The 21,081-nt window shown below is 43.4% G+C and overlaps 3 protein-coding genes across 3 annotated transcripts; 1 reads left to right on the top strand and 2 right to left on the bottom strand.

Moving 5' to 3' along the window:
* LOC109478657 (integrin alpha-7-like) lies at positions 1 to 6,318 on the bottom strand. The gene is made up of 11 exons (XM_019780323.1): positions 6,128 to 6,318; positions 3,795 to 3,922; positions 3,329 to 3,408; positions 3,020 to 3,223; positions 2,486 to 2,534; positions 2,285 to 2,292; positions 1,566 to 1,781; positions 1,325 to 1,444; positions 992 to 1,099; positions 421 to 549; positions 1 to 162 (listed from the first exon to the last, which is right to left on the bottom strand). Exons 1-11 carry the CDS (start codon positions 6,316 to 6,318, stop codon positions 1 to 3), a joined length of 1,395 nt encoding a protein of 464 aa, XP_019635882.1.
* A 691-nt stretch (positions 6,319 to 7,009) lies between these two features.
* Positions 7,010 to 21,067, top strand: LOC109478704 (interferon-inducible GTPase 5-like). Its single transcript, XM_019780409.1, has 6 exons — positions 7,010 to 7,868; positions 17,282 to 17,367; positions 18,129 to 19,093; positions 19,430 to 19,814; positions 20,100 to 20,450; positions 20,776 to 21,067. The coding sequence occupies exons 2-6, from the start codon at positions 17,330 to 17,332 to the stop codon at positions 20,993 to 20,995; spliced, it is 1,959 nt and encodes a 652-aa protein (XP_019635968.1). The 5' UTR covers positions 7,010 to 7,868; positions 17,282 to 17,329; the 3' UTR covers positions 20,996 to 21,067.
* LOC109478656 lies at positions 9,108 to 16,083 on the bottom strand. Its single transcript, XM_019780321.1, has 7 exons — positions 15,844 to 16,083; positions 15,129 to 15,333; positions 12,635 to 13,216; positions 12,113 to 12,282; positions 11,336 to 11,440; positions 10,567 to 10,663; positions 9,108 to 9,978 (listed from the first exon to the last, which is right to left on the bottom strand). Exons 1-7 carry the CDS (start codon positions 16,081 to 16,083, stop codon positions 9,137 to 9,139), a joined length of 2,241 nt encoding a protein of 746 aa, XP_019635880.1. The 3' UTR covers positions 9,108 to 9,136.
* Positions 21,068 to 21,081: the final 14 nt, after the last annotated feature.

Here is a 21,081-nt window from a genome sequence, read left to right as displayed (position 1 = left end):
TCACTGGAAACTCGTTTCATATTTGCTTGCATCGTATATACTACTCTCGTAGTAGCTGGGCGAAAAGTTCGTCTCGATAACTTTTGCTCTGGGAATTTTTGTCGCTGTGTAGTATTTTGCCTCGTATTGTTCTCGGACCGACACGCGTCTGAAGAACCCACACTGTGAAAAGAATGATATATGCATTGTTAAAGTGACAATAGTTTTGCACACTGTTTAATTTTTTTTTTAAATTCACAAAAAAGGGACAAATACATTATAATTTGAAAGATTATCATATAAACACTGTGCACTGTTTTAATGGCATTTGACGTTTTTAAAAAGCCATAGAAAAAAGGGGAAAATCGTAATAATTTGAAGGATTACCGTATAAAAAATGTCCATGAAAAGAAAATGAAATTTCACTGTCCCCATACCTACCTTCCACAAACATAAAGCTATGAGTAAGAGTAGTAACAGCCCCAGTAGTAGTCCCAACAGTATTGTCCAGACTTCAACTTGTTCTGCCAGGCTCACCGGCCTTGTTTCTGGCAAGGCTTTCGTTACTACCTGAAAATAGACCAAATACAACGAATATTACATTTACTACCATGAAAGTTCATCTCTGTTGGTAGTTAACGTTACATGTTTAAAGTTAAAACTTTTGTTCCAACACACACAAAAATTCTCACCTAGATAGAGCTTTCCACTAGTCATTCTGGTCTTCAATAGACTGACCCAGTGACACTGACCCAGTCACGTGACAAGTCTCACTGGGTCAGTATATTGAAGAAGATCGGAGTGACTGGTGGAAAGCTCTAGGCAGTGAGAACAATTCTTTGTGTTGGAACAAAAACAAAACAATGTGACACAGCATCTATGATGACCAATGTCTACCTTGTACTGCCAAACAACGACCTAGTCTCTCATACAATGGGTATGGGAATACATAGAACTACATCATCATCGTATATGTGTATACCGTGATTATACGTGTGTGTTACGTACTTACTGTTGCCTTGTCGTTAAAGCTTCTGGACTGTTCCATGTTCTCAAAGTTCTTCACAAGCTCCACTTCAGCGTGGGACAAGATGTCCACATGACTTACTAATGGATATTCCTGTAAAAACAAACAGACAACTTTATCATTCATCAATGTACGTTATCTAGTCTTAATACATGCTTGATATGAAATGTCTGCAACTGTCTCTTGTAACTTTCTGTTGACACTACTGTTGTCTAAAAGTGATTGTTTGTCTATCTATAAAGTCGGCCAGTGATGAAATACTAGTAAATGGCATTTGTGCTGGATCATATTTACTGAAGTCCGAAGACTGGACTGTACCTGAGTAAAGGTGGTGTTCCACAACCTCGCTTCCACGGTGATGACCACTGACCGGTTGACCAGCAGTGTGTCCAGCGTGCAGTTGAACTCGAAACAACGCGCTGTGCCGGACATGCAGTCCTATCGCAGAACGACAGGGGGCGTGACACCGAGTAGTTCGCAAATTGCATTGATCGTGATCAACATTTAGTAATCAGACACACATCAACAAAAGGTAGAACTTTATAGTCAAACCACTTACCAAAGTGACTACTCCGTCTAGCTGCTTTTTTTTTTTTTTAATACGGATCTGGACTTGCTTCACCGGACTCTTCCTCAAAGTAGTCTTCCTCTTCAAAGTCCTCGTCGAAGTCGTCTTCCAAACTGCGCGGCTCCCTGGCTGCAGCCTTCTTCCTGAGTGTCTATGGTCTATGGTCCCTTGTCGCGGGGCGGTCAGGAGATTTGGTCTGCGGCTAGGCTTTGGGACAGGAAGTTTTACAACTTTACTCGTTAAAGAAAATATGTTGATTTCATTAATTTTTTCTATCAGACATGAGGCACATATAGGCCGAATTTTTTTCCATATTAAGCTGTGTACAGAGTACGTACCTTTAGCTTTAGAAAGTCCCTATGCTCCTCTGGTGGGAAGCATCGCCCACGACCAACCAGCTGCATGTTGAGGAAATAAGAGTTAAAATTCCGTTCGAATCTTCATCAAGAACTACAGAAATTGGACTGTAATGTCAGTGTTCACCATTTGACCCTATATCATGACTTTCATCCATTCGACTGCATATCTTACCCTTAAACAAAACAAAACAAAACAAAACAAAACAAAACAAAACAAAACAAAACAAAACAAAACAAAACAAAACAAAACAAAACAAAACAAAACAAAACAAAACAAAACAAAAAACAAAACAAAACAAAAAACAAAACAAAAACCGAACAGACACGCGCAAAAACTACAACACTACGTACCTTAACATCTGTCATATACAGTAACAGTTTGCCGTTGGGGTGAAGAGAAGTGTTCTGTATCTCATACGGCCCAGTTCATGATAATTGATTTTGAACATACAGAAATTTAGCAGTGCCAGGCGCTAGATATAACGTGACGACACCATGCCAACACGTATGCTTTCGTATATTCAGATAAAGTAGCGAAGTCTAAAAGCTCACCTGACCAATGGAAGGCACCGGGTGCTGCTATCATGACGTCTTGTCCGTCCTAAAGACAAGTTTGAAAAATAAATAGCATAAAGATATTCAAATTCTTCCGTAGCAGGCTTATTGAACTGGGGGTTTGGTGGCTGTTCAAAAACGGGGGTAATTCAACCAGACCGGCTATATTGTCTATATACAATCAGAAAATAGCACATAAAAGCTCCCAAAGACCCCCCAAACTCCCAGTTTTTGGCATGCTATGGAGGCTACATCTGACGACCAAATGCTGTTGTCAGTGAACTTACAGCGGAAAGTTGTAATATATGACGAAAATTTTACACAAAATGAAGAGATCGATTTGCATGGAGACATAGCCAGCCAGCATGTGGTGCACTAATTTGCATGTGTCTATCAATAATTTGCATATGCCTACCAGTACCTAAAATCGCTCGTATTCAAGTGACGGACTCTGTTGACGGATCTTAGATTTTATTTTTAGTACATTCTAGACTTAGGACACGTTCTAAGTGTCTGCATGTTGAGACTTACGTGTGAGAATTCCAGAGCAGTCCCGAGGTGACAGTACCCGTACTGGGAATGTCCGGCCGGCAGGTCGTCACAAAGGTTCCAGATCCCCTGACTCGAGTGGTGGATGTCGGGAACGAGCTCCTGGTTCAGCTGATAACATCGCCCTCGTTCCCAGACTCTCACTTCGCCTCTTGTGTACACGTCACGATATTTTGGTGCGCATGCCTAGCAATAGTATAGCAATTCACAGTATGTCCTAGAAAAGGTAAGCTTTAAGACTTTTTTAAATATTTTTTTTTTCAAAGAGTTAACGTACAAGAAAGTACATACCATGACTTTTCCTCCTGGACCCATACTTCTGACGGTAGCACCGAGGAACTGTCCCGTTCTGTTTCGGTCTTCAGCGATGTCTGTACAAAAGGCATGTAAAGGTTTAAAACAGAATTATGAATACAATATTGCAGTGTACCATTCCATCTTTTCATTACACCCATCTTTTGCTGAGAAAATAATTCGATCCTACCAGCCAATCACTTTAGTACTGGTTTTCTTTGGAACACATAACATGTCGATCTGGACACCTGTACGATCCTACAGTCCCTATAATTGGTGGATCCTACAGTCCCTATGATTGGTGAACCTACCTGCCGTGTCTAACTATACGATCCTACAGTCCCTCTGATTGGTGAACCTACCTGCCGTGCCTACGGGTACGATCCTACGGCCCCTCTGATTGGTGAACCTACCTGCCGTGTCTACCTTCCGATCCTACGGTCTCTCTGATTGGTGAACCTACCTGCCGTGTCCACCTGTACGATCCTACAGTCCCTCTCATTGGTTGTCATCCGACACTTGTACACGGCACCGGGCAGGGCCACCCACTGTTGGTACGGGTTCTCTGATTTAGGGGCTCCGACAATTAAACTGTAACCAACAAAAATGTGATAAGAAAGAGCATCAATGTTGTGAGAGAAAATAAAAAAGAACTATGAACTGATTATGGGAATCATTCTAGAAGCTTGATAGGGTCAGCTACACAAATGTGTGCAAAAAACGCTTAACGATTATGATGAAAACTGTTTTACCCATCCTTCTTCCTGACAATGTATAGAAGATACATGAGCAAGCTTATTCAGTTATATGCAGTGTTTTGTCTCTAGAATGACAAAACATAGTAGTAAAACGTCAACCTACTAAACATGAACCTCCTTTTTTAACAGTAGACTGTTGCTGAAAATTGTCGAGGAAAAGAACGACTGCCTTGTTTTGAGAGCCACTCTATGACGACAATACTAAATAGCTGTGTGCCTCTATTGTTTGTGAACCTCTGTGTACGTCTACTTTTCTTCTAAGATTGAACGTTTGTTGTGTATAACAGTATAACAAACTCCTTCACTTCTACCTAAAATAGTTTTATCAGGTTGGTAAAGTATAGGATATAAGAGTGTTCTCGCCTCTCGCCGCAAAAGCGCCACCTACATATAGTGGCAAGAAACAGAACTCTAGTCAGAAGCTCTGAGGAAGGTGTCTGATAGACACCAAAAATCTGGATGTGTAAAAGAAAACTCTTCTATCCTTCACTTCTAATCACACAGCTCTCTTCCTGGCCGATCCGCTAACTGGTTCTGAACAAGACTCAGTTATAAACAACAGAGGTGGGTGTTCTGTGGGTGACCTCTGACAACACCCAACAGGGCTTAAGACCAGTGATTCAATAATTATGTAGCAGACGGTACGCATACGTGTTCAGAATGCAACACCACTGAAACCACCTTCTTTGTAAAAAGTGTGGGAGTGCTAGGAAGTTATTCTAACACCGCAGCTACTTCTAGACGTGTTTTCTTCAGGCGAAACCTGATTATTTTCACAATAAATTGTTAGTCAAGAACCCGGATAAGTTTTAAAAACTGTGACACATTTCAAGTAACATCCACTACATTTCGGCAGTGATTCTGGTTCAGTGGAAAGCCTCAGTTTGCTCCGCATAATTGGCAAACCTCCACGGTAAACACGGCTTTCTGAAAGCTGCTTGAAGAATCCATTATTTATGCGCTTGAACTTCTCATCTGGCCACTTGGCCGGAATCTTTCACATGAGTGAGCGACCTTTTGTTGCCAAAGTATAGGTTACTAATAGCCGTGGACGACTCTGGTAATCCTTCTTTTTGCATATCCGGCATTATCATGCAAAAAGGATTACCAGAGTCGTCCACGGCTAAGGTTACTAAAAAATACCTGGCGCACTTGCGAAGGCGCGCAGTTCCGTAGGTGTTTTTTGAAGTCACACAAATTGAAGGTAGACCGGATTTTAGGATTCTGAGAGGTACTTTGAAGTGAAGTGACTCTACCTGTGACGGTCGACACACCTTTTATCTGTGACTTCCTCAAGATGTATCCACTGTCTTGCGGTCGCAAGTCTTTGATGGTAGATTAGTAGAACACACATGACAGATCTGTAATCTTCTGAACCACATCCTCAAACGGATGCGTTGTTCATGAGTATAATGTTTGTTCACAAGCATTTTATAAGTATGCCGTACGGTTTGCTACTGGATAAATGTTTCAAGCCCCGTGTCTTTGCCATAAAGCACTAGTTGTAGGGACTCCAATAGGCGTATAACAAGTCGTGTAATGGGATTAAGTAACGTGTAATGTGTACACGCACTGCAGCGAAAAATCGTCGTACTAAACACACATTAGTGGCCTGGCTTTTAGAGAACATCAGCCTTGAAAAAAAAAACACATACCTCCGCGTAACGCTTAGCAACGTTACTACAGGAATTTAAAAGTACATAGTTTTGCTTCCAAGGACTATTCGTGGACCTCAAAAGATTCTCAGATTTCAGCCCGACATGGAAACACGTGATGTAAAAGGAAATTCAAAAGAAGCACGGCCATGTGGTCACTGGGGCGGTACAGAACCATTCACACAACTGTCCCTTCCGCAAAAGAATAACCGTTTGACTAAGAATACTCTCAAAAACAGGGCGTAAAAATCAACAATTTGACCATCTATTTCCAAATTAGAAATGGACAAATGGTAGAGAGTGACCAGGGAGTGACAGAGATTATAACCTCAATGAAGTGACCACACAAAAATAGAGAAAGTGAACGGAGGGTCTCTACTTACACATTTTCTCTGACCACCGCTATGCCATGGTGCATGATTTGGTGTTGCGCCACGGAATAGCCGAAGTGACTGCCCTCCGGCCCTTTCTTGACCACAGGATCGTCCGTGTCCAGGTTAAAACAGAGACCCCGGGAGAACTGGACGCAGAGAACGGAGAGGAGAAGGAGAGGTACCCGTCCTCGGTGCGCCATGGTGCCGACTGCTTTCAAAAAGGGTACCGTCCCGGGGGGACCACTCTGTTCACCCACTGTAGGGGTCCTGGGTCTACTGGCAATCCGTCAAACCATTCATACATGTAACGTGGTCTATTCCCTTTACACTACGCTGAGACCAGTGACCAAAGAATTGATAGATTGCTCAAAGAATTCCATGCATAGAGAACATTTCTTACACTGTGTGTTTTACTGAACATTTATATCTTGCATAATATTCCAAGTATGCAATTCTGTAATCAAGGGTCACACAAATCTAATCTTGGTCGCTCCGTGATTACAGTAAAGTGGAAATGGGTACTTCTCTATAGTTTAAAATTATCAATAGGTTAACCCATCAATAAGTTAATTCAAAATAAAATTTGACACATTCATCCGAATAGGTGGTAACACTATGTTGCCATGTTCCCGAGTCATTTCTATCATAACGACATATAATGTTTTCAAATTTGTTCTGGACAGTCATATTCGGTTAGAAATCGCTAAAAGTGGCCCTACTGACATTCACAATCTGAGCGTTAACATGTTAGTTATGAAGTGGTCCCCCCGGTACAGGACAAACCCCATTGAAGCCAGTCCCCACACTGAGTGGTGGCATGTATATACATGGGACGTTACCGCACAGTGTAATGCACTGTATGACAATTAAGGTCGAGCCTAAGGTTCCGTGACCACCTACCAGTTGTCGGGGTTTAGGGTGCGTTCAAGCTTACACAACAAAAACACACTTAAGCTTTAAGTTGAAACCTTTGTGTCCACAGTTAACTTTTGTTGCACGAGGTCACGCATAACGCCATATCCTGAAAACATCTGTTACATATGATTAATATTTCTGATGTTGAATACAATGCATTATCAGTTTTATCATTTTTATGTTTTGCTCATGACAAAATGATGAAAGTGGTTTTAAAAACCGCACTTTGGGTTCACTTAAACGTTCTTCAATAGAAAGTTATGCACGTAATGTATATAAGTTTAAGTCCCGCATTTTGGTATAGATACCACTAGTTAGAGTAGGTGTAAAGTAAGTCATAGGCAAAGTGTTGGCTGCAAGGTTCAAAAGATCCGCCAGGAGTCCCCACAAACCGACCGGACAAGTTGTGCAACAAAGAAATAGCCCCAGGCTATTAAATGGTATCATCATTATCTTTATGTGCATACGTAATACTCAGGTGGTGTCTAGCAACAGGGAGGGCACACAGCATATAAGTACGTGTACAAAATTACTGGTCCTGAAGACTATATATTTCCTTACGGATACAAGGATAGGACAACGAGCAGCACTCTATTCAAGACAGAAGTTACAAGAAGTAGTGACGGTGTTTCGACTTGCTAGTCACCAGTTTGATCCTGTCTGATCTACATGTACTTATACTGTCACACTTCCAGCTCTACAGAACGGACGGCTTACTACTATTATTCATGATCTACAATATCCTGTTTGCTCGTATATCCTGGGGCCACTGACAGCGTACATCGGCCATTGCCCGTTTGCTGTATGCACTAAGGACGGAGCTCCAGATCTAGAGGTAAACTGTTTTCACTTCCGTGTTGCTTTAACGTACATGTATGGTCTGAAATATGCTGTCACATACACAGACACATTAGGGAATCCGGAAGAATGTTTGAAATTTGATAATGGATATTCAGTAATATAACATGTGAAACTAGAGTTTCATGGATGTCATACCTTCGCCAAATCATATGCATGCAAACCTTTATGACTGAGAAATTATAGATTAATCGTCCTAATTATGCATATAGGATCCTCAATTGCATGTATTATATCTGTTGATCAAATTCTCCAGCAAAAGACAGTCTTATCAGAATGCCATTATAGCACTTCCTCATAGATTATGCAAATGATTTTGGAAGTTCTGCTGCAGTACCATGCCAACCACCAGGGGGCCAAAATCTAATCATTTTAAGGGCCAGGTCTCATCAAGACCTACCCACCTACCAAATATCAAGACAATCCATCACAGCCTTCTCGAGTTATCGTGTTCACACACACACACACACACTCATACACACACACAGCACACACAGACACACACACACAGACACACACAGACATACACACACACACACACATACACAGACACACACACACTCATACACACACACAGCACACACGGACAGACACACACACACACACACACACACACACACACTCATACACACACACAGCACACACAGACACACACACACAGACACACACACACACACACACACACACACAAAAGACACACAAAGACACACACATACGCCAACGCCATTATAAACATAACCTTCTTGGCAAAGGTAATAATGTTGCTCAGTTAAAATAAGTTAGCATTGGATGCCTTGATTAAACTTTTATACCACACTGGCCTCTTCTATCAACAAAAATATTATAAGCTTCATCAATATAGGCAGATACACAATACTAAAAATTAAATATTGCTTCATATTACAATATGAATGTCTGATACAGCTGGGGAATAATGTGAACTAGCACACAAATCATGATTGCTTACATACACACACTGAAAACAATTAGAACTATTTTGTATATTTTTTTCATGGCTGTCACAAAAATAGATCACGGCCTGCGTGAATTAATGTCACTTCTAGATTTGAACATAAACAAAAATTACACAAACGTGTCACTAAAAATATCAGCTGACATCATGTGATTGTTAGAAATGTATCAAATGTGTCCCATTGTCACATCAACTCAAGTTCTGTGGGCAGTTATGACCATTCCATATGACCATAACCTGCATACAAGGGCCATCATCTTTGTGCATCATTATCAGTAGCGGGGGAAGACAGTGATTGTGCTTTGGTTGATCACAACCAACTGTCCTCCCAGCCCCACTGCAACCCCTTTTGGGAGTTTAGCACGGACGGCGATGTGGCGGACATATCTACCCCGGCTTGTGTACACCACCACGCGCTGGTTGTCAGAGTCCACCACCAAGATGTGACCGGAACTGTCCGTACAGATGCCGCGAGGACGATTCAGGTCGCCACCGCTCAGCCCCGGTCCTCCGAACCTCGACCTGTACTGCCCGTTCTCATCGAACTTGTAGATGTAGTGAGCGTTTACGTCGGAGACGAAGATGTTGCCTTCTTCGGTAGCGGTGACGTACGTCGGCTTCTTCATCCGCCGCTGGCCATCCCACAGGAACCTCCCATCCGGCTGGAAGGCTTGCACACCGCCACTGTAACCGTCAGACCAGGTGACGAAAACGTGGTTGTTGTGCAAGCCCACGGCCATTCCGCGGTGCATCCCCCGTGGTGTAGTGTCAGGGAGGTCAAACTTGACTTTCAGGTGACCTTCCCTGTCCACCTGCACCAGGGAGTCAGGGCTGGCAGGGTACCCATTCATCAAGACCCACAGGTGACCATCTCTGTCGATGGACACGTCATCTGGCGTCTTTGACGACGGGTACCCCAGCCCTGGTGCACCTTGGGGAAACTCGTACAGAAAGGCGCCTGCCATGCTGTACACCCTGAGACGGGTTTTGGTGTAGTCAGCCACCCAGATCTTGTTGTCGGGGGAAACTGCGACTCCGCGCGCGCCGCGCAGTTTTCCAGCCCCCGACCCATCACCAAAGGTGATGACGCTGGCCCTGCTGTCATGATCTACGGGAACAAAAGATTGATCTTATTATTACCCCCTTTAATGCAATCCATGTTTAATTTTTTTCTTTATTAGGCCATGTTGATTTGATTATATGGATGGCATCCTCCGGGAGCCCCAAAAGTGATGCGCGCGTGCGAATAAAAAAAAAGTTTTGCAAAAAAAAAAGTTCTTTTCATTATGAAATCTACGTGGTCATGAGGGTTGAGCAAATGGTACAGACTATGGTTTGGCGAATAATCTAGTCTTCAAGTTCATTTGGCATTCTACGACATTGGTATAGTTTTTATTAATTTTTTTTTAACTTATGGTATATTTTTGCTCATTTTGCAACTGTTTTGTACGATTTACAGTATGGTTGAAAACTTTTTTTTTGGAAACGGCCGAAAATTCATGCGCGCGCGGATGTCATCCATATAATCAAATCAACATGGCCTTACTCTGGCGTACAGTCGCCTCAATCATGTCATATTTCACAGCCCCCCTATGACACAAAGGTGTAGATGTGATGGGTTGGCAATGTTATCACGAACCTTCAGTGGCGGTTGAAACCGGCTTGTTGATTGGTGCAGGTCCTGTTGAAACCGGCTTGTTGATTGGTGCAGGTCCTGTTGAAACCGGCTTGTTGATTGGTCCAGGTCCTGCTGCTTCCGTGACGCCGTGTGAGGGACCACGTCCGTGGACCGGACTCACCTAAACAGTTAGGATGGGTCAAATTGTAAACAAACCACCATTTCTGCAACAGGCATGAGAAACATTCTATAATTTCCATTTCGACTTCTTTCTACCACAGATCATGGATACATTTGTCGCCTTTCCAGTTTTATGTCCATTTTTATTAGTATTACACAAAGGACAAGGTCAATGTGACGTACATTCAAGTTACTTCTTATTTGTCTATATGCTACGTACACAACAATAATCAGCAGTGTGTACAGTACAGTGTACCCCCCTCCCGTTACACAATGTTTTTTTTATATATTTCAACATTTCATGACTAGACATGGTGACGGCACACTCAAGTTTATATCAACTTATTTTATGCCGCCACCAACGCATAGGACAAATACAGGGTTGGACAATACTAATTTTCATTAGAGTTAAGTGAGGAAAGTCATTTAAAGTGCCTTTCCCAAGGGCATGTCAGGACTCGAACCCGAGACCTCTTGGTTCCGAGTCGAGCACTCTGCCGTTACGCCACACGATCCCACGACAGATGCCTAATTACAATATGCATACAATGTGTATGAGAAAATGTAGTGCTTGACTTCTATATTTATATCTATGTCTAGTTTGTCTACCGTGGCTTCAATTATGCTAAATGAGCAGCCACCATAAACCCAAGGAACACCGACTAGTACTGACCTTGATGACATCAGCCGATGTCACTTTGTCGGTCTTCATCAGCGCAGTAGAACTTCGCCAGGCAGTGCTGTCAGCGGTGTTACGTCCTGATTTAGTTGTAGCCGGCTGCGAAGACGTAAACAATACTTGGTTGTACCCATCGATACAAAAGACAACGCAATTTGAAGAAATCATTCCTCATTTACCAAAAACATTATCTGATATACTTTGTTTGAGCGCCAAGGATGCAGCTTTGAAGTCGTCTGCTGATTTATGTTAACCGTGGCTGCAATCATACTAAACGAGCACCCCTCCCAAACCCAACGGAGGCTGACAAGTACTGACCTTGATGACGTCAGCAGTTGTCATCAAGGTCAGTGCTTTGTCAGTCCTCGTCATCACAGTAGAGCTTTGCCAGACAGTCTTGCCAGCGGTGCTAGGTCCTGCTTTGCTTATAGCCGACTGTAAAGTTGTAAATAAACAACTCCATGTTTTCGCATCGTTTTTAAGACAAGGTCGTTATCTGCAAATCAACAAGTATCTCCATCTAATGTGCTTTTTGTCTTCTTGCTAGCTTTTTTTCCCAATCTTTATGTTTACCGAAGGAATACATATTGCTTTTGCTCAGTTTCTTCTTCTTCTCCAAACAGTGACCTATAACCTCACCAATGACATGATTTGTTGACGTCTGTCACCATGGTGACTGGTGTTGGGTTACATAATGTTGCAATTTCATGGTCTGCTCTGCTCCTGTCACCATAAACATGTGTGTGAATCAAAACGAATCAGGGCACTTACAGAATCCTGGTTGTCAGGTCGGGAGTTGAGGTGCGTCAGAAGTACAGACACCACGATCAGCAGTGTTACCATGGTAACGGACGATATGGCGACGCACAGCAGCAGGCGGGGGGACTGGTGATGACGTAACCGTTCCCAAATGGTGCGACTCTCCGGGACTGGGCCTACGCCTATGCCGGTGGGCAGTCAAGAAATGTATCAATTGTGTTAATTAAGATGCTCCTCCTAAAGGTTTTACTTTGAAAATTGTAATTGTGGTTGTCAACAACAGCACACTCTCTGTGTCAGCGTGTTTTAAGGCATTATCAAGAGAACTGAAGATTACTCAACAATTGCTATTTATTGCTTTCTAAATAAGATAAAATTAGTGGGAACTCAAATTTCTTTGCTACGTTTGCATTTCGTATTAAGCGAAAATTTCCAAAAAAGCATTTCCATTAAAGCAATAGCTATAGAACAGAATGAAATGGCTGATTCCACGAAACGTACGAATAAGACAATTGTGTTGTTATATATACCAACCTTGAGGGTGGTTCACGTTGGAGTCGTACATGGCGTTCGGCTGCAGCTGATTGATGATGGCTTGCGGATTCAGCAGCATCTGTGGCCAGCTCGGCAGTTGTTGGGCCCCGCCGGGCGGTCCTCCGGGTCTCGGTGTTGAGGGGACAGGTGGTGGGCTGTCATCCCGGTTCAGAGCTGGCCCGAGACCCTGTCTGAACGTGTCGTCATTCTCGTACGTGTGTGCGGCGGCCGCCGCAGGTTGGGTCCCATCAGATGGGCCTCCTGGCCTCGGGGACTTGGGAATGGTCGGAGCTCCGAAAACGTCGCGGTTTAGAGGTTGTCCGAGGCCCTGTCTGAACGTGTCCCCATCCTCGTACACGTGTGCGGCGGCCGCCACAGGCTGGGCCCCGCCGGTGGTTCTTCCTGGCCTCTGGGTAGAGAGGACCGGCCGGGCGCTGCGGACTTCTCGGTTCAGAGGTTGACCGGGGCCGTCTGCTGGTGGACTGTCGTCTGCCGGACCGCCCGAGGCTGTCATCTCGGCTTGGGTCGCCCCAAACACTTCTTTGGGAGTCGTTTGTTGGTCATGGTCACTTCCATCGGATTCTACAATCAAAAGTACTAGTAATTGCATATTACTAAATTGTCAGCACAAGGATAGTTAAGTTAAAGATTGTACAAACAGACAGAAATTGATGAATCTGATGTAACAATTTATTATGTATGTACATATGTATTCGATACTCAATAAAGAACAGAGATGCAAAAAAAAAAATTGTCAGCAGACGGGTTAAACTTTGTGCTCAGATATTGATTTAAGAGTACTAAACACTTACACATCACTTGCCATGTACTAGTATATCGCTCATGGATAAGTCATACTTTCAACCAAATCAGGATTATGGTGTGTTGATGCCGTTTGAGACAATAAGGCCACAACATGTAATTTTTGTGGATCACATCAGCGCGTGCATGAAAAAAAGCAAGAAATTTTGAACAGCCCCAAAATGGCAAATCAGTTCACTGACCACCAGGGATCCAGCAAACCTGAGGCACGATTGCTCGTGTTTGATGGTGTTAACACTGACAACTCTAAGTTGTTCTATCGCTTTTTCTTCTTTTCCAATATCCTATGCTCTAACAACCTGTTGAAATTATTTTCGGTATTAATATTCCTCTCTTTCTAAGATACTTAAATTTTTTCAAAGGTACACTATGTTGTATAAATAGTGTTCAGCACCAAGGACAGGTACACTGACATGCGTGGATAGTATTCAGCACCAAGGACAGGTACACTAGCATATGTAGATGATGTTCAGCACCAAGGGCAGGTACACTAGCATGAGTAGATAATGTTCAGCACCAAGGGCAGGTACACTAGCATGTGTAGATAATGTTCAGCACCAAGGGCAGGTACACTAGCATGTGTAGATAATGTTCAGCACCAAGGACAGGTACACTAGCATGTGTAGATAGTGTTGGAATGTATCTATACATTGACGGAATGTAGTGTTCTCTTTATTTATGCAAACGACGTTTGGGCAGAAAGCTTCCACTTCTACAGCACACCATTATGTCAATAATTCGTGTGTGACAGTGTGTGTGTGTGTGTGTGTGTGTGTGAGTGTGTGTGCGTGTGTGTGTGTGTGTGGTAAAGCTTATTGTTCTCCATTCAATTTCAAAGAATTCAAGGATTTGGCCTCCATCCTTTGAATTAAAAGAATTGAATTAAAGAGGAAATGTTGCATGGGTCCTGTACGATTAAGTAGTCGATATTTACATGAACATTCAAGATGAGAAAATACCTATTATAGAGTGTTGCTTGTTGTCAACCAGAGTTGCTAGGTCGTTGCTAAGGGGGGCGTGGCTTTGGTGATGGTCTACACGTTTTTGGTACGTGAGAGTATGAATCTTGAAATCTCTATATGTAATGCAGAACTCAAACCACAACCCCTAACACTGGTATCGTAGGTCAGCATGATAACTGATCAGATACACGGTTGCCCCAAGAATAATTGCAAATTCTGAATACTGGCACAGTGCTCGTGTTCGATGTTGAAATTGTGCTACCACAAATTAAAAGGCAAAAACTACAAAATAACCACCAAATCCGAGAATATTGTGATGTGTCAACAAACATCTAAATTGGTAGGTTTTTTTTGCAGTAGTAGACTTTTTTGTTCGTTCTTGAAAAATTCATTTTGTTATGTATTCTTAAGACACAAAAGATGTACATTTTTCGTTTTTGTACTGGCTTACTAGCTTTAAGGCTTATTTTGTTAACATTCTTTTCACATAGCAAGCGTTTTAAACTGCGCTTCTAGTGTATTTTCATTCAGAGAGCAACCTAGAACGCTACAACCGGCCCAAACAAAACTCTACCAGTTATAAAATACTATAATTGATAGGGTTGTGTTTCTTCGGTTGTAGCTGACTCATGGACAGAGTAAGATAGCCTATGCTAGTTTGGCGGCCTTTTATCTAGTTCTACACATGTAATGTTAGAATTAGAACTGACCTGACGGCAGATCTAGATCTGCCCCGTACATCGGGTTCAGCGGCAGCTTGACGAGGTCTTCCTCCCGTAGCCTGTGCCGGTACACGCCTGCCGTTCTCCCGTCTCTCTGTTTGGGGCGGATCGGCGTCACCGATGGTTCGTCTGGAGCCTGTTCGGGGGGACGAGGCGGTAGTCCCGGGGTCTCTTCCGTGTGACGCGACGGTACCTGGAACGAACGGTTTATTTACTTCAGAGAACTAGCAGTTGTCAGGGCAAGGGTTAGGATTAGGGATCAAAACTATGAGTCAAAACGCACAGTCATTACTATTGATAAATTAATTTTTCTTATCAAAACGGCAAAAACATAAAAACATACAAGATGGCGTCGAACTCAAGTTCCATGGAACTTAAATTAACTGCGCCATCTACACAAAATGATTAAACAGAGATATACTGATTACATGGACAAATAAACAAATATACAACATCGGAACAAGCTAATTGGGGTTTAGTAAGTGAAATTTAACGAGCGCAAGTCCCAACCCCTATCCCTTAGAATAGAATAGAACGAGTAGAATAATTGAAATCAAAAGATCAATCATATACAAAACGACCACTTTTAAGTAAAGCTCATACTTTTACAATTAGTCTCAAAACTGCAAAAGGATGATACGTAAAGTAAAAGATGTAATGAAATAAATTATTTCATTTATATATAATGAACGTGTCTACAAACCTTTTCGGTCGTTCTTCCACCCCTCCGTCTAGAACGGCGAGTCGGATCCTCCGGAATTTGTCCGGAATGACGAGACGGTAGCCCCTGAGTCTGTTTGGGGCGGCAGGACGGATCCGTCCGGGTCTGTTCGGGGGGAAGAGGCGGAGGTATCCCCGGATCCTGGCGGTTGAAGCCCCCCTGGAGGACTGACATTTCTATTTCTTCACTCTCCAGACGTGGTGTCTCCCGTGGGTCAGCCATCACTGCGGATATCTGTTGGCTTGCTGTTTAGATGATCTGATGTAGTCCGTCTGCCGGCGGCGCACCCGCCAGCCAGCACTTCGGCTGGTACATAATCTGGAGCTGATCGCTTTCCTAGCTGTTTGTAACTTGCCTCTAATAATTGTCTAGAAGTCTGATGTTGCGATTTTTATGCATAACCAACAGCTGTGACTTACGATGTATTAGAGTGTATTTTTTTATAATAATGTAGTATTTTGCTGCTGGGCTAAAATCTTCTTTATTCTGCACCGTAAACCTTATGATAGATTATCCTAAGATAATAGTAAAGTATTGTGTCTCCTATTTCGTTGTAGAGATAATTTTCCATTGGTCACGTACACAAGCTCCCCTTTGGCATATCGTAGACTTATTTTGCTGCATTCCGTATAGCTTACGTAAGTTTGCGGAGAAGGACTACAAAGAGTTTATAGAATTTAATTTCCTCGCAGAATTTGTGGCACGGGTGTGTATAAATATGGATTTTCTTTGAACTATTTCTGTTGTGTTTTCTCTTGTTTTCAGCCTTCTTATACAACTACACCAATCGTCTAGAAACTGAGTTTGATGTTTTACTTGCATTACCAGCAATAGTCACTTTTCACGTACCGAGAATTCTCATCTTTATGAAACAATAATGTATGAGAAACTTATGAACTAATTATGAGTTTGAATCATAGTACATTACCATCTTCTCAACCTGATAATTTGCAACCATACATGTAGGCTACCTGAATATAGTGTCATTTGTTTAGTTAACATAACGGTTCTTTTAACGTTGGTTCATGCTGCAGTACCATAACATGCCGCTTGGAGGCCCAAAATCTAAACATTGATAGGTCTCATCAAGACCTACCCACCTACCAACTTTAATTACATTCCATCCAAAGCTTCTAGAGTTATCTTGCTAAACCACACGCACACACACGCGCGCACACACACACACACACAAACTCACACACACACAAACTCACACACAAACGCTACTGAAAGCATAACCTTCTTTGCGAAGGTAACAACACACTAACAATAAATTATGGTCTGTGTACAGTATTATGTTTGGGGGAAGGGTAGTAGAGGTAAATACTTGATATATCTAAATCCCTCGCCACACATAAGCGAGCCAAACAGACATTTGAGGTTGCATTAACCCTGTATTGATTGTACTTTGGTATTTCAGAGCCGACTATATAAATACAATCAGCTGGCATCGGAAACCAGATAACCTATGGCAATGGCCAGCAGTCAGCAGTTCCCAACAGACGGGTAAGTACTTACTAACTCAAGAACAACATGGGTGCTGCTCAGCAGCACCCATGTTGTTCTTGAGTTAGTAAGTACTTACCCGTCTGTTGGGAACTGCTGACTGCTGGCCATTGCCATAGGTTATCTGGTTTCCGATGCCAGCTGATTGTATTTATATAGTCGGCTCTGAAATACCAAAGTACAATCAATACAGGGTTAATGCAACCTCAAATGTCTGTTTGTATGTATATCAAGTTTAAATCAAAATGTTGTTTCTGGCAGTATTGCTGTAATATATTGTTCATGTATATTGTATATTGCACCCCAGTTTTCGGGTGGTTTTCGAGCCATAGTCCATCATTTATTTGACGGAATTTTGCTGCACATGACAGGCAAAAATTTTATCCAATCTTTGACTGCAAAGCATCGGCATGAGATGTCATTGAACTTAACTGAGTTTACCAGCAAAATTTACCCCTGAAATTGAAAATGCAGGAAATGGCGTTTCAGAGGGTCAAGATTTCAACATTTTCCCGGGGAGCCACATGCCTCTGGATCCCTATAGGCGCCTCGTGCCTTCGGCGATCAACATGGTGTTACGTCAAACAAAATTGAGATGACAGAAAAAAATGAGGCTGGCTAAAATACTACTAGTATATTATAGTGAATTTTTCCTCACAATTGTTGACTTACGAATATCAGCCCAGCTGCCTGTAAGTCAGTGTAATGACTAATGTACTGTTGCATTTGAAATAGACGAATAAATAAATTTTCTCACACAGGAGTGTCCGTCCCGGGGAAGTTGACCAGCTCACCATCTCTGAGGATCACCTGTCCCGGGACGAGCTAGACGAACTGGCGCGAATCCGCGATGAGGACGGTGACACCCCGGACTTCGAGAAAATCGCCCACAGGATGACACTCAAGCTGCAAGACGCGGAGCACGCCACCGTGAACATCGGCATCGTCGGGGAAGCAGGGGCGGGGAAGAGCACGTTTATAAACTCGTTCCGCGGGATAAAGCCTGGTGAGGAGGGCGCGGCAGAAGTCTCGGCTATCCGCCACACCACCAACGCAGTCACGCGGTACCCTGTACCGGACAACAAAAACATCGTCCTCGTCGACTTTCCCGGAGTCATCTTTCGGAACACCAGAACTGATGTGGTGGAGGAGTTTAACACGGAGAGCTACCTCGGACTCTACCGAGCAGACATGGAGGAATGCGACGTCTTCCTGGTCTTCGTGACATGTCGAGTGAGCAACAACATCATCTGGATTGCCAACGAAGTCAGAAAGATGAAGAAAAGCGTTCTTTTCGTGAGGTCGAAATTTGACGTTGACTTGGCAAATGAGAGTAGAGACAACCGCAGACGTTTTCCTAACGGTACGTCCACAACTACTGCAGAGGTGCAGCGTTTTCAAGAAGAGTTGCGTAAGGTTACGAAGAAGGAGCTGGAGAGGCTTAGCTACACGGAGGTGAAGGAGAACATGGTGTTTGTAATATGCGGACTGTCGGAAGAGGTCGCTTCTGGTACATACGACATGACCAGTCTCCGTAAGGCTATCTACAACACGCTGACGGCGGACAAGAAGGGAGTACTCATTAACGGTTTGGTGGAGTTTGCTACAGACATGGTACATGATAAAGCGGAGTATCTGAGATCGCGGGAGGTTATAGCAGCGGCCGTAGCTAACACAGTCATCAGCGCAACACCCATACCGGGCCTGGGCTTAGCTCTAGATATCGGTACGATACATTTTTTATCTGTCCAAGTGTTTTTTCTGTCCTTCTGTTTTATATCCATTGCAATTCAAATTCATATTCATACTTCGTGTCAGTGTCTCAAACATAAATGGTACCAAATACTTGATGTTGGCAGCCAAAGTTGACTCAAATTTAATTCAAATCCGATTTGCATAGGAACGTAGATGTGGACTAAATCTTGGGTCAGACTGCACCCGAACTTCAGCCAACCTTGGTCGGCTGGTGTTCTGGAGAAGGTTTTGAATGTGAGACAGGGGCTTAAGACTGTGTCTTGTTTTTATTGTCTTTATATCTCACTACATATCTCAATTTCTTCAGGAATACTTGTGGGAGGATATCACCGTTCCAAGAGAGCCCTGTGCCTTAACGACAACTCCCTCAGGCAGCTAGCGGCAGTGGGAAACAAAGACTTCGAAAGTCTCAAGAAGTTTGTCGACAGAAGGTTGGTCCTGGGCGAAAAGATCAAGAACGCGTCCGGGCCGGTGGCGATTCGCACGATCATCGGTTTGGCAGCGTCGGGTGTTACCCTGGGTGCCCTGGCGTTCACCAGTCTGGCCATGAGAGTTGCCCTTCCAGTTGTAGGCGGGATCATAGCGGCACCGGCCTCGGCCGCACTGGTGGTGTACATCATGCGGAAAATGATCAACGAAATGGAGGCGTGTGCCATCGAGCTTCACGAGTATGCGTTTGGTGAAGAACCGAGGTACGTGTAACAGTGGGGTTTAAGCGTCAGGATTTGAATCAGACCTTTTCGCCTAGCGGTGAGGGCGTTGGGGTCGCAAGCTAGCGGCCCGGGTTCGATTCCCCGAGCCCCCTTTGTGTTTCTATGTGTTTCTGCACTGCTTGCCCCTTATAATTAGTTGTTTCATACGTACAAACGTTAACCCAACTATAATCTCTCCGGAAAATGTCATGATTAATTTTGTAGAAGAATATGGACTGGCAAATGAAAATTCTGACATTAAACTCTACCCCATTTCTTACACAGTCCAGCCAACATCGGGATGGTAGGTAAAGACTGTCCCGGCAGAACAGAGTTCCTGAACGCCATCCGTGGCATCCGCAGTAACGATCTAAAACCCCCCATCCCAGAGAAAAGCTCCAAAAAGCTTAAAGAGCACGAATCTTCGGAAAACCTGGTCTTCGTGGAGTTCCCCAGCCCGCAGGTGAAGAAGTCGTTTTTTCGAGACACAATAGACGAGGATGGGTACAGGAAGAACTACGGGGACGACTTGAAACTGTGCGACGTCTGCTTGGTTTTCGTCGACAAAGATGTCACCGCCGAAACGGTCGCCGTAGCAAAGATCGCACAGGAGAGGACTAAAGTGCTGTTCGTAAGGTAAGTCAATGAAGAATGTATCAGGTAATACTAAAGGCTGTATAAGAAGGCTCTTCATTCAACAACCAGTTCGTTGTCACGTTTGGGACAGCATTTGTAAAATTGCAGCAGAAGCGACACCTAGCTGCAGTACGAATCAGAATCATTGTGAAATTGCAGCAGCGACACCTAGCTGCAGTACGAATCAGAATCATTGTGAAATTGCAGCAGAGACAACTAGCATCAGAATCATTGTTGTCCTGATGAAAGAACCTTCTTATACAACATATGACATTAGCAGCATATACACATTTCATAACTTATAATGTCTAATATTCTTCCTTAGGCTAAATGAGTTCCATCCTTCAGCAAACCAGAGTGGAGCAAGTGTGATCAACGCTTTTCGGAAGCAGCTAGAAAAAGTCAAGTTGGGTGACATAGACATGTCTGATGTCTTCATCATCAGCCCCGAGTATGACGCCGTGACTCAAGACATCGGAGAAACTCCTGCTCTGAGACGGGCCATCTTCAAGGAGCTCCAGGACGTTGATAAGACAGACAGGTGAGTTGTTTACTTGTAAACCAGGTGTTGCTGTAAGACTTAAAAGCATCTACTACACTCAAAGACATTGTTGACATTTTCTCTACATCA

This window comes from Branchiostoma belcheri, unplaced genomic scaffold, assembly GCF_001625305.1.
Source record: "Branchiostoma belcheri isolate BF01 breed outbred unplaced genomic scaffold, Haploidv18h27 scaffold45, whole genome shotgun sequence".
Taxonomy (NCBI): domain Eukaryota; kingdom Metazoa; phylum Chordata; class Leptocardii; order Amphioxiformes; family Branchiostomatidae; genus Branchiostoma; species Branchiostoma belcheri.
Note: the sequence above shows the minus strand (reverse complement) of the source record. Positions and strands in the feature narration are given on the sequence as shown.

Bases quoted from the DNA above. Each gene is read 5' to 3' on its own strand.
- LOC109478657 (XM_019780323.1), bottom strand. From the start codon at position 6,318: ATGGCGCACCGAGGACGGGTACCTCTCCTTCTCCTCTCCGTTCTCTGC. The intron at 3,224-3,328 runs GTATGTACTTTC...TACTATTGCTAG, and splicing joins GTCCAGGAGGAAAAGTCATG to GCATGCGCACCAAAATATCG. The intron at 550-991 runs GTAAGTACGTAA...GTCTATTTTCAG, and splicing joins GCTTTAACGACAAGGCAACA to GTAGTAACGAAAGCCTTGCC.
- LOC109478656 (XM_019780321.1), bottom strand. From the start codon at position 16,083: ATGGCTGACCCACGGGAGACACCACGTCTGGAGAGTGAAGAAATAGAA. The intron at 15,334-15,843 runs GTTTGTAGACAC...CGTTCGTTCCAG, and splicing joins GTGGAAGAACGACCGAAAAG to GTACCGTCGCGTCACACGGA. The intron at 10,664-11,335 runs GTCAGTACTAGT...CTAACTGTTTAG, and splicing joins CATCGGCTGATGTCATCAAG to GTGAGTCCGGTCCACGGACG.
- LOC109478704 (XM_019780409.1), top strand. From the start codon at position 17,330: ATGGCAATGGCCAGCAGTCAGCAGTTCCCAACAGACGG. The intron at 19,094-19,429 runs GTACGATACATT...CAATTTCTTCAG, and splicing joins GGGCTTAGCTCTAGATATCG to GAATACTTGTGGGAGGATAT. The intron at 20,451-20,775 runs GTAAGTCAATGA...ATTCTTCCTTAG, and splicing joins ACTAAAGTGCTGTTCGTAAG to GCTAAATGAGTTCCATCCTT.